General features: G+C 32.4%; 2 protein-coding genes across 3 annotated transcripts in view; one reads left to right on the top strand and one right to left on the bottom strand.

Annotated features, from left to right (window-relative positions):
• LOC114335824 (EF-hand domain-containing protein D2 homolog) overlaps positions 1-15,172 on the bottom strand; it is a 276,872-nt gene that overhangs the window by 55,515 nt on the left and 206,185 nt on the right. The window lies entirely within an intron of this gene.
• The window catches only part of LOC114335823 (ero1-like protein), a 43,890-nt gene that overhangs the window by 26,532 nt on the left and 2,186 nt on the right, over positions 1-15,172 (top strand). For both annotated transcript variants that reach the window (XM_028286113.2, XM_028286112.2), the window contains exons 3-5: positions 10,078-10,300; positions 11,676-11,803; positions 14,867-15,142. In XM_028286113.2, the coding sequence (XP_028141914.1) occupies positions 10,078-10,300; positions 11,676-11,803; positions 14,867-15,142 (627 nt within the window). The remainder of the gene's footprint in view (positions 1-10,077; positions 10,301-11,675; positions 11,804-14,866; positions 15,143-15,172) is intronic.

Below are 15,172 nucleotides of genomic sequence, written 5' to 3'. Positions count from 1 at the left end.
GCACACAATAATCATGAAAGAAACAGACATGAAAAAGAGAAAAGTCAAAGAAGCAACCCTCATACTATTTAACAAAGAAAAAAGTCAACAACAGGAACATACTAATAATAGCAAAGTAAATGAAGTTGTGTATCACCAACAATCCGATACACAATACATAAAACACACAATATACAAATCTGTTACAAAACTTAAATTACACAAACACATCTACGATAAGAGTAAAAGTACAAACAATTAACACAAGATACAAAAACAGTCAGAATTTGATATCCCTAGGCCCTAGGGATATTTATATATAGGGGTCATTCCATTTCAAATCACTCAATTTTGGAGCAAAAAAAATTTTGGACCTCCGATTTGTCTGAAAATTGGTATATAGCTTCTGCGGGACGTACAAATAAGATATTTAAGGTCAAAAAATCTTCTTCTTCTTTTTTTCTCAAAATGTTATTTTATGCGATTTTACAGTGATTTGGTGTTTATTTATACAAATTTGCATTTTCTATCGTAAAGTATCAATGAAAAACATAATATTTTAATAGAAAGGACTCAAAAATGTCATTATATGGCATTATAACAAGTTACTTTGATTCAAAACAAGCTTTTGATCAAATTTTATAGTGTAGAAAACGTTAAAATACCGTTTTTTACATTTTTCTCCATTCCCACAGATAGACAAAACATAGGACTTTAAGTGGTGAGAAGGATTTGAATTATATTACAATACCAAAAAAGCTACATGCAATATTATAGTCAAAAATATAGGCGTCTACTGTAAGTAAAATTAATTCGAAAATATCGACCTCACGACAAAAGTTGTTAAAAAGAAATTGTAATAATTGTAAATACGACTTATTTGGAACAATTTCAGTTCCTACCATTTTTGTCGAAAAGTTAAAAATGGCGGAGATATTGAGCCAAACAGGTTCTCCTTTAAACTCAAGATGGCGGCTAAGGTAACGGAGGAATTCATTCGTGATTTTAAATTTAGGCTACTATTGACTCCCTTAAAGATCAGAAAAATAAAACTTTGGGCAGCTCGGCATTCAAGGTCAAATGCTATCCCGACTGGACTGATATATACTTTTGAGTCTGATATTACTGCATGTAACTTTTTTGGTATTGTAATATAATTCAAATCCTTCTAACCACTTAAAGTTCTATCTTTTTGATATCTGTGGGCAAATTTTCAGCCAAATCGATGATGATGTATTTTGGGAATGGAGGAAAATGTAAAAAACGGTATTTTAACGTTTTTTACACTATAAAATTTGATCAAAAACTTGTTTTGATTCAAAATAACTTGTTATAATGCCATATCATGACATTTTTGAGTCCTTTCTATTAAAATATTATGTTTTTCATTGATACTTTACGACAGAAAATGCAAATTTGTTTAAATAAACACCAAATCACTGTAAAATCGCATAAAATCACATTTTGAGAAAAAAAGAAGAAGATTTTTTGACCTTAAATATCTTATTTCTACGTCCCGCAGAAGCTATATACCAATTTTCAGACAAATCGGAGATCCAAAATTTTTTGCCTGAGTGATTTGACATGGAATGTACCATAGACAAGACGAAAACGGTGGGTTCGTTGGGAAAAATATTCCCATGAGATTTTTTGCATAATTAAATTCTTGAGACATCCCAGAATAAGGTTCAAGAAGTCGCCCACGTGAAAAGTGGGCCAAATTTTTTTTAACAATTTTTTTAATCAAATTGCAAAAATCAATATTTTTGCCCGGACCATTTTTTTTAGGTTTTTTGGACCATTCTGGATAAAAAAGGTCTCTTATAATTTTTCTCTAAAGTTGATCGTTTTCGAGTTATAAGCAATTTAAAATTGAAAAAAAACGAAAAATTGCGATTTTCAAGGCTTAGTAACTCGGTTAAAAGTTATTATTATGAAAGTCAGAAAGTGACTAAATCAAAGTTTAATGCCCCCCTACAAGATCCTGAAGAAATTTTTGTCATTATTTTATTACTAAGCTGTCATTTTTAAGTAATAATATTGAGCGCCATGCACGTGGTAGCCGGCCGTACATGCTGAGTGCAAGAGAGATGCCACTCCGGCAGTCCAATTGTGCATCTTACTTGCGCTTACATTTACGGCCGCCTACCTCGTGCATGGCGCTCATTATTACTTAAAAATAACAGCTTAGTAATAAAATAATGACAAAAATTTCTTCAGGATCTTGTAGGGAAGGGGGGCATTAAACTTTGATTTAGTCACTTTCTGACTTTCTTAATAATAACTTTTAACCGAGTTATTAAGCCTTCAAAATCGCCATTTTTCGTTTTTTGTTTTTAATTTTAAATTGCTTATAACTCAAAAACGATCAACTTTAGAGAAAAATTATAAGAGATCTTTTTTATCCAGAATGGTTCAAAAAACCTACAAAAAAATATCCGAGCCAAAAATATTGATTTTTGCAATTTAATTAAAAAAATTGTTAAAAAAAATTTAACCACTTTTCACGTGGGCGACTTCTTGAACCTTATTCTGGGATGTCTCACGAATGTGATTATGCAAAAAAATCTCATGGGAATATTTTTCCCAACGGACCCGCCGTTTTCCCCTTGTCTAATATATAACATATATATAATATAACACCACCCTCAATTTTTTTCAAAAACACCTCTTTGTGGCATACAATACCTAGGCTAAGTATTTAAATTTTTAAAAATACATAACCTAATAAAACTAGGTTATGCTGTTAGACATCTTCCCAGAATTTTTCAAATAATCTTTTTTGAGAACGATGTCCGGAGTGAAAATCGAAACATCAAACAATAGATATTTAAAAACGTAATTTTCACTACAGGCTCAATCTCATATCAACATACTAGTTAAATAAGTCATACATTAGGTTTTATTTATGTACAGCTGGTTCCTAAAAAAACTGATACGACTCTTAGTAATATTTGATCATTTTGAGCAGTGTATTTGATTGGTTTGACATTAGGTTTATTCTAGCAAACAGTCAAACTAGTCAGAAACCGTCAGCAAACAGTTGGTCAGTGAGAGAACATAATATCCCCTCTACTTGCGCTGGTCGACTATTCGCTGATGGTTTTAAACCGTTTGAAACTGATGCTAGAACAAGCCTATTATTTTATATTTATTATGACAGACAAATAATAAAATAAACAAACAAACAACTGATTACATAATATGTTAATTCAAAAATTGTAATAATTATTAAGGTATAAATTTTGATATTATTTTGAATTCTTGCAGTTTTCGCATCTTCAAAAGGATTCTCATCTAATCTCTCCAAAAGCGTACGATCTTCATAAGCGGTAGATTTTTTTGGTCTTCCAGAACCTTGCTTTCTTTCGAGAGTTTCTTGTTCTCTCCATCTTTTATTAGTATTAAAAACTGTTGTTCTGCTTACATTAAAATGGTTCTTTACGGCAGATAGTGACCAACCACCTTCTAATTTCGTTACAATTCTTGCTTTAGTTCTTTGCTAGCATGTGGAGCCATTTTTGAGGGTGAACAGTTATCTGACAAATTTTAAAATTTGACAGTGACAGTATGTAAATAATAAGTATTTATCCTTCAAAATGCACTGCTCAATTTTCTACAAAATACGCTTTAAGAGTCGTATCAGTCTTTTTTAGAAACCAGCTGTACATATGAATGTAATCTCCTTCTCATAGGCGTCTTTCAGTGCGTCACAGTTTTTCGATTTCTTTCTAACGCATTTTGGAAGTGACAGAAAAAAAGGTACGTCCGTGATTAAAATCATTTATAACATTTATTGTAGTTGTTGATAGACGGCGCTATAATCGAACAAAAAATTATTTATGTATTATCTATACGACTATAATCTGTACAGTTTATAAAACTATACAAATCAAAGAACATACCTCTTTATAAATGAAATAAACACAATTGATTTGTTTTTATACCAAATTAAGATTACGATTTTGACAACTGTCAGTTTTAATTAAAATATCATGCTATGACAGTGGCGGCTGGTCAGGGTCGGCAGTGCCGACCCACACGTTTATGGACACATTATAGATTTTTTTAAATATACAGCGTGTCTACTTAAGTTGGAAACATATGGGAAACTTTTTTATTATTAATTTTACGAAAAAAAGTTATTCATTATAAAAAGTTCTGCATGCCCCAAAACCTAAGATTCAATCATCAGATATCAAATTTTCTCAATATTATACGAGGTATGTCAAAAAATATGAATTTCGGTCAAGGGTAAAGTACCTTTATTTCTCTCAATATCGAAAATTCTTATGATAAAAAGTTGTTTGGAATTAAGAACTAAGATCAAATATGCAATTACATGCTTCTAATTGAAAAAAAAAATTTCTCAAATTTATGGATACCCAACATCGTTTTTAATTATTACAAATATGATAACTCGTTTATTATTCATTTTTCGAAAAAATGTTATTCTTCATAAAAAGCTTTGCATGGTCTAAAATTTAAGACACAACCATGATATATCAACTTTTATTAATTTTATACGAGGTGTGTCAAAAAATATGAAATTCGCTCAAGATTATAGTACCTTTATATTTCACAATATTTCAATTAGAAGGATGTAATTGCATATTGAAACATAGTTTTAATTTTAAACAACTTTTTTAATAACCGTTTCCAATATTGTGAAAAATAAAGGTAGTTTACTCTTGAGTGAAATTCACATTTTTTGACGTACCTCGTATAAAATTAATAAAATGTGATATCTGATGGTTGCATCTTTGGTCTTAGGACATACAGAGCTTTTTATAAAGAATACCTTTTTTTCGTAAAAGTAATAATAAAAGAGTTATCGTATGTGTAATAAATAAAAACGAAGTTAGTATCAATAAATTTGATAAAAATTTGGAAAATATTTTTTCCAATTAGAAGCATGTAATTGCATATTTGATCTTGGTTTTTATTTCCAAACAACTTTTCATAATAAAAATTTTCGATATTGAGAGAAATAAAGGTAGGTACTTTACTCATGAACGAAATTCATATTTTTTGACATACCTCGTATAATATTGACAAAATTTCATATCTGATGATTGGATCTTAGGTTTTAGAGTATGCAGAACTTTTTATAAAGAATAACTTTTTTTCGTAAAATGAATAACAAAAAAGTTTCTCATATGTTTTCAACTTAAGTAGACACGCTGTATAAGTGAATCAGAGTTGATGATATTCGTTTCTGTGAAATAAAAAACATATCTGTGAGATAATACAGACTAAATTTTATTCATTGTTTTTAAAAGAATTCGATCGATCCGATACGTTAAATTATCCCTGTGCGCTGTGCGTAAGAGACTTTTCAAATTAATGATCCTAGCCATGCATCCGATTGCGATTGTGTGAATTCTTATAAGGCCCGCTTCGGCAAGCTGTCCCCAGATTGACCATTTGCTTGTAATAACAAGCTATGGAATATTAGCCGATAGGCAACCAATTATACATTCCCCGTATTTATTTGAATGGCAAGTACGGCAGATGAACAATCTGCCGAGCGGTGAGCTGCAAACGGCAAAAAGACACGTACCTATAGACCAGGGCGCATCTGTAAAAATATTAGTAACATTAATTTGGACGTTGAGAGGCGACTCATATTTGTTTGCAGAAATTGCTTAAAAATAACTCATATAATAATATTTGAGTTATCCTCCCACTCAAAAAGGTCCGGAACATTGTTTAAATAATCAAAATATCAAAAAATGAAGGAAAAATTCAATTTTTTTCTTCATTTTTTGATTATAACTTTAAAAGTATTCATTTTCGAGAAAAGCTGCACTAACATAAAAGTTGCGTTATTAAATTTCCTACAATATAGGATTAGTTAAAATTTTTAAAAATTGTCACCCTTGTTGCAAAATAGCAATAATTGCGAAAAAATCATAAAAAACAAGTATTGGCATTTTACGTTTTTCAACCGTTTATGCTACACTTAGGACCTTCATAATTTTACCCAGAAAAACTATATCATATAATAAAACAATACTGTGAATTTCATTAAGATAAATCCAGCTTTCGCAAAAAAATTCATTTTTTCAAAATGTTGCAGAACTGAAAATAAAGCAGACAGCAAGTTGAATTTATTTTTACGTATACGCTTTGAGCTTCGCTGTTGTCGCTCCTAGCGGATTAGTAATGCAACTTTCACCGGTAATTTTTAAATTTATTATTTAATTATTGTTATCGCTTAATATTTACAACGCAAAAAAGTAATTTAATTGTAATCGATTTTTTTTTAGATTTTGCTAATCACTTTGACGTTCTATTGATGAAATATTAATTTCTTACTTCAGATACTTTCACAATTATCGTGTAGATGGCGCTAAGATTAATGGATTAATTTATAATTACATATTACGGAACATTAAAAAAACTTAAATTCAGTATTTAAAACGTAAATATATTTTTAAGGTAAAAATAATAAGCTTTGATTAAATAATATTTTTTATAATTGATGTTTTTATTTTTAATTTTAAATTAATCACTTTGACATTTATGTCAAATTTCCAGTAAACGTTTACAGCCTTGTCACTACTGGCGCTCGCGAATTTTTAAATATCCCCTCTACATACGAGCTCACACCGTATAGAAGAATAAGAATACTGTACCTTTCTTCTATATGTAAAAAAAATTCATCTTGATATCTGCTTTATTGTCAGTACTGCAACATTTTGAAAAAATTAATTTTTTTTTGCAAAAGCTGGATTGCAAAATTTATTTTGCATAAATCGATCTTAATGAAATTTACAGTATTGTTTTATTATATCATAAAGGTTTTCTGGTTAAAATATGAATACTAAAATGCGAATACTAATTTTTTATGTTTTTTTCGCAATTATTTCTGTTCCGCAACAAGGATGACACTTTTTAAAATTTTTAACCAATCCTATATTGTAGAAAATTTAATTACACAACTTTTATGTCAGTGTAACTTTTCTCAGAAGTGAATACTTTGAAAGTGAAAATCAAAAAACGAAGAAAAAAATCGAAGTTTTTCTTCATGTTTTGACATTTTGTTTATTTAAACAATGTTCCGGACCTTTTTGAGTGGAAGGATAACTCAATTATTATTTCCAAAGAATTTTAAAAATATCTATTAGACAAGTTCATTAAAAATTATCCATCATTTTTTAATCAAATAAAATAAGAAAATGGATTAACAGTTTTATATGCTGATCTAAATATTTTCGGAAGGTGGGATAAGTTACAAAATATGTTTAATTTGATACTGCAATTCATTAGGTACAACAAACTGTTCCCGAAATTAATAAATTATTGTGCTCAAATGTGGGTAAATTCTGCCTCAAATAAACGGGATTTCTCTTGTCTCAAAAGAGTCAAAACGTATTGTCGAAACACCATGAAACAAGAGAGAATGTCAAACTTGTCTCAAATGTCAATAGAAAAAAACTTTTAAAACCTCTCCAAAACAATAATAAATTTTACGGTGACGTTATAACCCATTTTGCTACTTCGAAACAACATAGACTAGAGTTGATTTATAAACAGGTTTAGGTTCTAAATTTATAGGAAAAAACAAAAAAAAAAACAAAAAAAAATAAAAAAAAACAAAAACCAAAAATCTTTTATGAAATTGAAGCCTTTTAATTAGATGGCATACCTATCTGAGGAGACAAAACCTTGCCGACCCTGTCCCTAAAGCCACGAGCCGCCACTGTGCTATGATATGATTCTCTACATTATTAAAATCATATATTGCATCATTAATGACACAATGAAAGACTGAGAAGAACTTTAAATTATAGTCGTATAGATATGTAATAGGTAAATAATCAGTAAATCGGTAAACCTAAATCTTTATTTTTTCGATTATAGCGCCATCTAGCAACAACTGGAATAACTGTTATACATGTGTATGTATTACGGACGTGCCTTTTTTATGTCACTTACGTCACACTGAAAAAAGCCTTTTGAGAAGAACCATACGTTATTTTCTTCATAGATAGTACGCCACGCTAGTAGATACACGGGTACCTAATTTCTAAGCGTGGCTGTGGGCTAATCCGGTCTTTTCTCGCCTGTGACTTTCATGTCTGTCATGTCAGGTGACTATCATGAAACTATTCAAAATAGTTGGTTTTCCATACAAAAAATACATTAATTAATACTATTGTTACTCTGGTCCTGTACAATATTACAATACTTTATAACTTTTACAACTTTATTACAATGACAACTATAAACTTCAAATACAGCTGTTCTGTAAACTGTCAACTTTCTATGTTTTTATCAGTTTCTATACATTTTATAACGTTCTAGAGACGTCACTAGGCATAAAAGTAAACAGTACAACAAGTGAAAGGTCCAGGACTGTATTACCTTAACCCATTAACGCCGAGAAAAAAAAATTGTTTTCGACAAAATTTATTAGAAATCGTTAAATGTAACAGTATTCTGTACAAAACGTAACAAGAAAATTTTTTGTAAATGAAACAATTATTGAGAAAAAAACTGTTCCCATATGGGACCACTAGGGGCGAACCCGGTAGATTTTCGTTCACGGTTAGTTGGTATGAAAATTGCGAAACAGTCAATACAAAGGACCACATATTTGCAGCACATTGTTTTCCCTCGTCTTAAAAATCCAATGCTTGCCCATCTTCTTGTGTTTTCTGGTACAGAAACCACAAAATGATTTAATCTCTCGTACCGAATATCTTCAATTCGAGAGTCACTTCTTGCAGCTGCGGACACTCTTCCTGGTGCTTTCGGTGGGATTTTATATCTTATTGGATACATTTGGATAATATCCCGTGTAAATTCCAATTGGCTAATGTTACGACCAGATTTTCTATACAACTTACATGCATTTTTAATATCCGCGTCCACTAGGTATGTAAAAATAGGCCAATACCATTTTTTTGGAACCGATTCCAATTCGATGACAAGATACATCGCTATCCATCAAATCAGTACCACCTATATTATTATTGTATTTTGAAACAATATTTTTGGCCTCGGAACAAAAATGTTTTTTTTTCTCCTGTCTTGAAAACCTCTTAACAGGTCTAGTTGCTGTAATCTAAAAAGTTCTGAAGGGCTTGAACCAGTATACTTTGAGTAATCAGACTCTAGAAAATCATACACTGTAGAAAACAAATCCCCTTTGCAAAAATCTGCATTTTGCTGCAGCGTGAACATATTTATCAGTTGGCGCAGATGGAATTGCTCTGCTAGTACGGGGTGGATCTAAGTGGTTTCTTCTACGATCGTGTCTTCATCTGTGCCTTCGATTCTAGTATCATTCGAATAGCCAATTTCCGCGCCTGAAGACAGCTGGTTACGATTTCGATTATCAATAAAACCCGCGTCATTTTCATCTGCCGAATCTTAGTCTGTCAAAATGTTAGTATCTGGAGATTCTATGTAAACGGCAGAAACATCATTATTACTTTGGTTTTCCTCAAGAGCTATGTCGAGATCTTTTTTCAAAGAAATAGTGAAAACAACATATCCAGCAAACCGCCTAGCGGTTCCATTTGGGAACACCCATATTTTTGGCCTATTTACGAAAAAACCAAAAGATGAAATATTATGAAAACCTGTACCAGTTATTTATTAAAGTTTATAGAACATATTTTAAAAACAAAAACCGGAATAATGCTGCAAAATATAATAAATAAAACACTTACACGAAACGAATGTCCATATTTTGGCACAAAAATTTATTACACTGGAAAATAGGTATAACACTAATTTGGGTTGTTCATTCAAGAAGAGGTAACCTTGAACTACAAATAGGCCGAATCTCTCTGCTAAATTTTACCTAACAATATCGTAAATAGACTCCGATGCGTACGCAATTTGTTGGCTCCATATGGTACCCGTAGGTGTTAATGGGTTAATATACCGGTATGTCTAGTAGCATGGCGGTTACTGAATACCTTCCACGAGCATGACGAATTATTTTCAATATTTCATTGTATCCTTTCAGGTCTCTTCTGTTATCTAATGAGAAAACAATATTGTTCTTCTTGAAATAAATAAAACATAAAGCCGTCAAAGTTATACGTATTTCTTTTAAATATCCAATATTTCTTTTAGGTCCACATCCTAGTGATAAATATTCCAAGCAGCAAAACGAAGGCTGTGCAGCACATCACAATGAACTAGATTACTTAAATAAAACAATTCCGGAAAAACTTCAAAAAGACATGCAATTGTGGGAAGCGTACGATGACGCCCTCGATAATTTTTGTGATATAGACAACAACGACGAAAATGCCGAATATGTAGATTTGTTACTTAATCCCGAGAGATATACAGGGTAAGTAATTTTATCGATAGGTATAGCTTTGTACAACTATTTTAAAAAGTGTATTTTAAGCACCAATTTGAGTCTTCCTGAGGGTCATCTAGATCAGGTTTTTTTTTCAATAGCGCCTCTTCCCTGTTAGCCTATTAGGTCTGGATCCCGCGTATGAAAAAAAAGTTGATTAATAGCAAGCTGAAAATTTGTTAATAGCTTAAGGGTGTCTAGTCGGACAAACTTTGATATATAGGAACACTGGAACAGGGGAAGTTTTAATTGTGGAACAGGTTAAAAATTTGGAACGGTCAGATCACGAAAACGTCACATGTATTTTGTCCGACAGAACTTCCAATTGATTTGTTACCCTTTCATTAAACTCTCATGCAAAAATCAGGCTGCTATTTATCACCAAATGGGAATTATAATGAGTGGAACACGTAGAATATGTCAAATGACAGGAATTATGACAGGTGATAAATAGCAGTCTGATTTTTGCATGAGAGTTTAATGAAAGGGTAACAAATCAATTGGAAGTTCTGTCGGACAAAATACATGTGACGTTTTCGTTGTCTGACCGTTCCAAATTTTAACCTGTTCCACAATTAAAACTTCCCCAGTTCCAGTGTTCCCATATATCAAAGTTTGTCCGACTAGACACCCTTAAGCTATTAACAAATTTTCAGCTTGCTATTAATCAACTTTTTTTTCATTCGCGGGATCCAGACCTATATGGTTCTGGTGGAAGTGCGTTCAAAGCTTCGCCCGGTATACAGAAAAATAAAAAAGGCGCAGCAGTTTAAAATTCTGAAATGAATCTGAGGTTTAGAGTGGAATACGGGCTGCGGCTCGGTGATACTCCTCCATAGATCACTAACGGAAAGGCGTTATACCCAATATACCGGTGTATATATAAGAATTCTTCCTCTTTATTCATTGTAAAACAGAAATATCTAAGTTTAATAAAACTATCCATGACTTGAGTAATACTGGCTTTTATCCAAGGGGTCGAGCTTTTTTTCATCCAACAGTCTAAGTATTTATATAGACATCTGTTCTAGCATTTTTCCATTTATCGTTCATGACAACGAAGTAATTTGTTTATTCTGGAACAATTTGGTATGTTTTTCATTTATCTTCATTCACAATTGGTAATATCTCCCACTTGACTGGTGTTTTTTAATCTTTTTGAATTTGCGATCAGTACTGTATCATCTGTATATCTGATGTTTGATATTTGCCACTTTAATAGTCTTCTGAATAGTAATTCGAAGTATAGGTTAAATAACAGTAGACCGCAGACAGCATTTTCTTACTCCTTTGCTTGAGTTAATACTATCTTGGTCAGTTAATCTAATTAAATGTTTAATTAAAAATAATATTCATATTTCAGATATTCCGGTGAATCAGCCCATAGGATATGGAAGAGTATATATTTAGAAAACTGTTTTAGACCAAAAAAATCTTTCAGTTTTAATCCATATATACAAAGCAACAAGCTAAATGAACTTTGCCTAGAAGGTAAGTTGCTAGAAAGAACACATTAAGAGGCAACAGTAGCGATCAACAGGTAGCAACAAACGCGGTCCAAGATTGCGGCTGTAATTTTGAATATTTTGTCGATATATTTGGCACACATATTCGTAATATAATAAAGAATGGCGTATAGAGCCCAATTTGAGAAATATGTTAGTATGTGGAAATTACTCTATAACTAAATGAAATATTGCAAAAAGGAGCCTGTACCGCCAATAAGAAGAACAAAAAAATAAACTTTCTTCAAATAAACTTTTTTATCCCATGCCTAGATTTTGTGTCATATTGGACCTAGTAAAATGTTTTATCTCTAACAAGAAATCGAACATATTATAACTAAATAACTGATTAGTCAACATAGAGAAAGTGTCACTGTCATTTTGACAAATCTGCGTCTGCAGTGGGATTACGAACACTCGATACGAATCGTATCCGCCATGTTTTACCATAGCGCCTTATAACCTTCGTAATAGGTCTGGATCCCGCGTATGAAAGAAAAGTTGATTAATAGCAAGCTGAAAATTTGTTGATAGCTTAAGGGTGTCTAGTCGGATAAACTTTGATATATGGGAACACTGGAACAGTGGCAGTTTTAATTGTGGAACAGGTTAAAAATTTGGAACGGTCAGACCACGAAAACGGCACATTTATTTTGTCCGACAGAATAGACTTAAACTCTCCGAACAGAGATTAAACTCCCATGCAAAAATCAGACTGCTATTTATCACCTGTCATAATTCCTGTCATTTAACATATTCTACATGTTCCACTCATTAAAACGCCCATTTGGTGATAAATAGCAGTCTGATTTTTGCATGAGAGTTTAATCTGTGTTCGGAGAGTTTAAGTCTGTTCTGTCGGACAAAATACATGTGCTGTTTTCGTGGTCTGACCTTTCCAAATTTTTAACCTGTTCCACAATTAAAACTTCCCCTGTTCCAGTGTTCCCATATATCAAAGTTTGTCCGACTAGACACCCTTAAGCTATTAACAAATTTTCAGCTTGCTATTAATCAACTTTTTTTTCTACGCGGGATCCAGACCTATAACCCTACACCATTGTATGGTAGAAGGGATATGATTATATATATCGAGTGTTCGTAATCCCTATGCAGATTTCTGTTCTGTGCACAGATGTTATCTGTGCCCGGATTACGAACACTCGATACGAATCGTATCCGCCATGTTTTACCGTAAGGCGCCACAGTAAAAAGTGGCGGATACGATTCGTGTCGAGTGTTCATAGTCCCACGGCTGCGTAGGGATTACGAACACTCTATACGAATCGTATCCGCCATGTTTTAGCGTAGCGCCGTAGAGTGTTCGTAATTCCTATGCAGATAACAGAACAGAAGTCTGACGCAGGTTTGTCAAAATGACAGTGACACTTTCTCTATGTTGACTAATCAGTTATTTAGTTATAATATGTTCGATTTCTTGTCAGAGATAAAAAATTTTACTAGGTCCAATATGACACAAAATCTAGGCATGGCATAAAAAAGTTTGTTTGAAGAAAGTTTATTTTTTTGTTCTTAATGGCGGTACAGGCTCCTTTTTGCAATATTTTATTTAGTTATAGAGTAATTTCCACATACTAACATATTTCTCAAATTGGGCTCTGTACCGCCATTCTTTATTATATTACGAATATGAGTGCCAAATATCTCGACAAAATATTCAAAATTACAGCCGCAATCTTGAACCGCGTTTGTTGCTACTTGTTGATCGCTACTGTTGCCTCTTAATTTATAAAAGAAATAAAAACTTATAAACACTTTTTGATAATATATATCATTTGATTTGAAAACTTGTTCTCTATAAGGATTGCCATGAAAATTAATCTGTCAATTGCACTGCTTTACTGAGGCAAAAGTGACAGCGCATCAAAATCGTACGACTAATTGCTTCAAATTGTAAAGAAAAAGCGCTTCAAATTTGAAAGATAATCTGCATTTACTTTAAAATTTTACTAAAAACAAAATTATTAAACGCAACAATAGTTAATGGAGCGTCGGCATTTGACACATGTTCAAATGGTAAGTGCTGTGAATATGATTGAGGCTGGTCTTTCATAAGCTGATATTGCACGATAAAGACATGGAGATGGTCAACGTGCAACTACTCCTTCACAGGATCGGTATGTAGTAGGATTAGCTCGTCGAAATGTGCATTTATACACGTGAACTCTGTGAGGCCTTATAAAATAACCACAGAATTACTGTATCTGAGCAAACTTTGTGGAATCAATTACATGAAGCTGTCCTGTGCGCAAGACGTCCATTGGTGGTTCCTATGTTCTGTCGTGGAAATCGTGGACTTAAATTAAGGTGGACACAATAAGATGTGTGTTGGGGCCTACAAAAATGGAGTTCTGTGTTATTCACAGATGAAGCTAGGTTTTGTATGTACTCTGATTCTAGAAGAGTGAGAATGGAGAGGACCTGGTCGGCAAGAGAGACTCAAGTATATACAGGTTCGTTCATATAGTGGTCTGCATGTTATGATGTGCGCTGGGATAATTTTTCATCATCAAACTGTTCCCCTTTTTGTAGAAGGCACTTTAAAGCAATAGCAATACATTGATCGTATCTTAGAAACTGTTGTTCTTCCATTTTCCACTGCTACAGGTTATGATTTGCGTTACGCGCAGGACAATGCAAGGCCACATACTGCAGCAATGGTAAGAGTTTGGTTTCATAATGAGGATATTACATTTTTGTTGTTAGATTTTTATGTTTTATATTGACTTTTATGTTAAACATTTCTAACTAAATTAGTGCGCTTCTTAACGTATGTTTAATTATTTCATCATTAGGAAATCATATTACACCGAAATTAAGATAAATTCATTGTTAACTAATCAGGCATTATAAATAAATCCGATCAAAATTGATGTGTATATGAGAAAAAAAATGTTCGTTAGTAATTTTTGATGTTTCAATATTTGAAGCATTGTTTTATTGAGAAACAAGTTTGTTTATGAAAATATGATCACATATCAATAATCAATAAACCTAAAGTCTAGCTTATACTCGTTATTTTTTTCAGAAAGAGTGTTCTACAGATCAATATCCGGCCTTCATGCCAGTATCAATGTACACCTGTGCGCGAATTATCTTCTTTCTAAAGACAACGGCTTTGGACTGGGCAAACCGGGAGCAAAATGGGGACCCAATTTGGATGAATTTCAAAAGAGATTCTCTCCGGAAAATACTAATGGAGAAGGACCGAACTGGCTAAGAAATTTGTATTTTATTTATCTGGTAGAGTTAAGGGCTCTGGCAAAAGCGGCACCGTACTTAGAAAAAGAAGGGTATTATACAGGTAAGCCGCATTTTTTACATAAAGATGTAA

Source organism: Diabrotica virgifera, chromosome 7 (assembly GCF_917563875.1).
Source record: "Diabrotica virgifera virgifera chromosome 7, PGI_DIABVI_V3a".
In the NCBI taxonomy this organism is placed as follows: Eukaryota; Metazoa; Arthropoda; class Insecta; order Coleoptera; family Chrysomelidae; genus Diabrotica; species Diabrotica virgifera.
The sequence above is the reverse complement of the archived record's forward strand: the minus strand, read 5'-3'. Positions and strand labels throughout refer to the sequence as shown.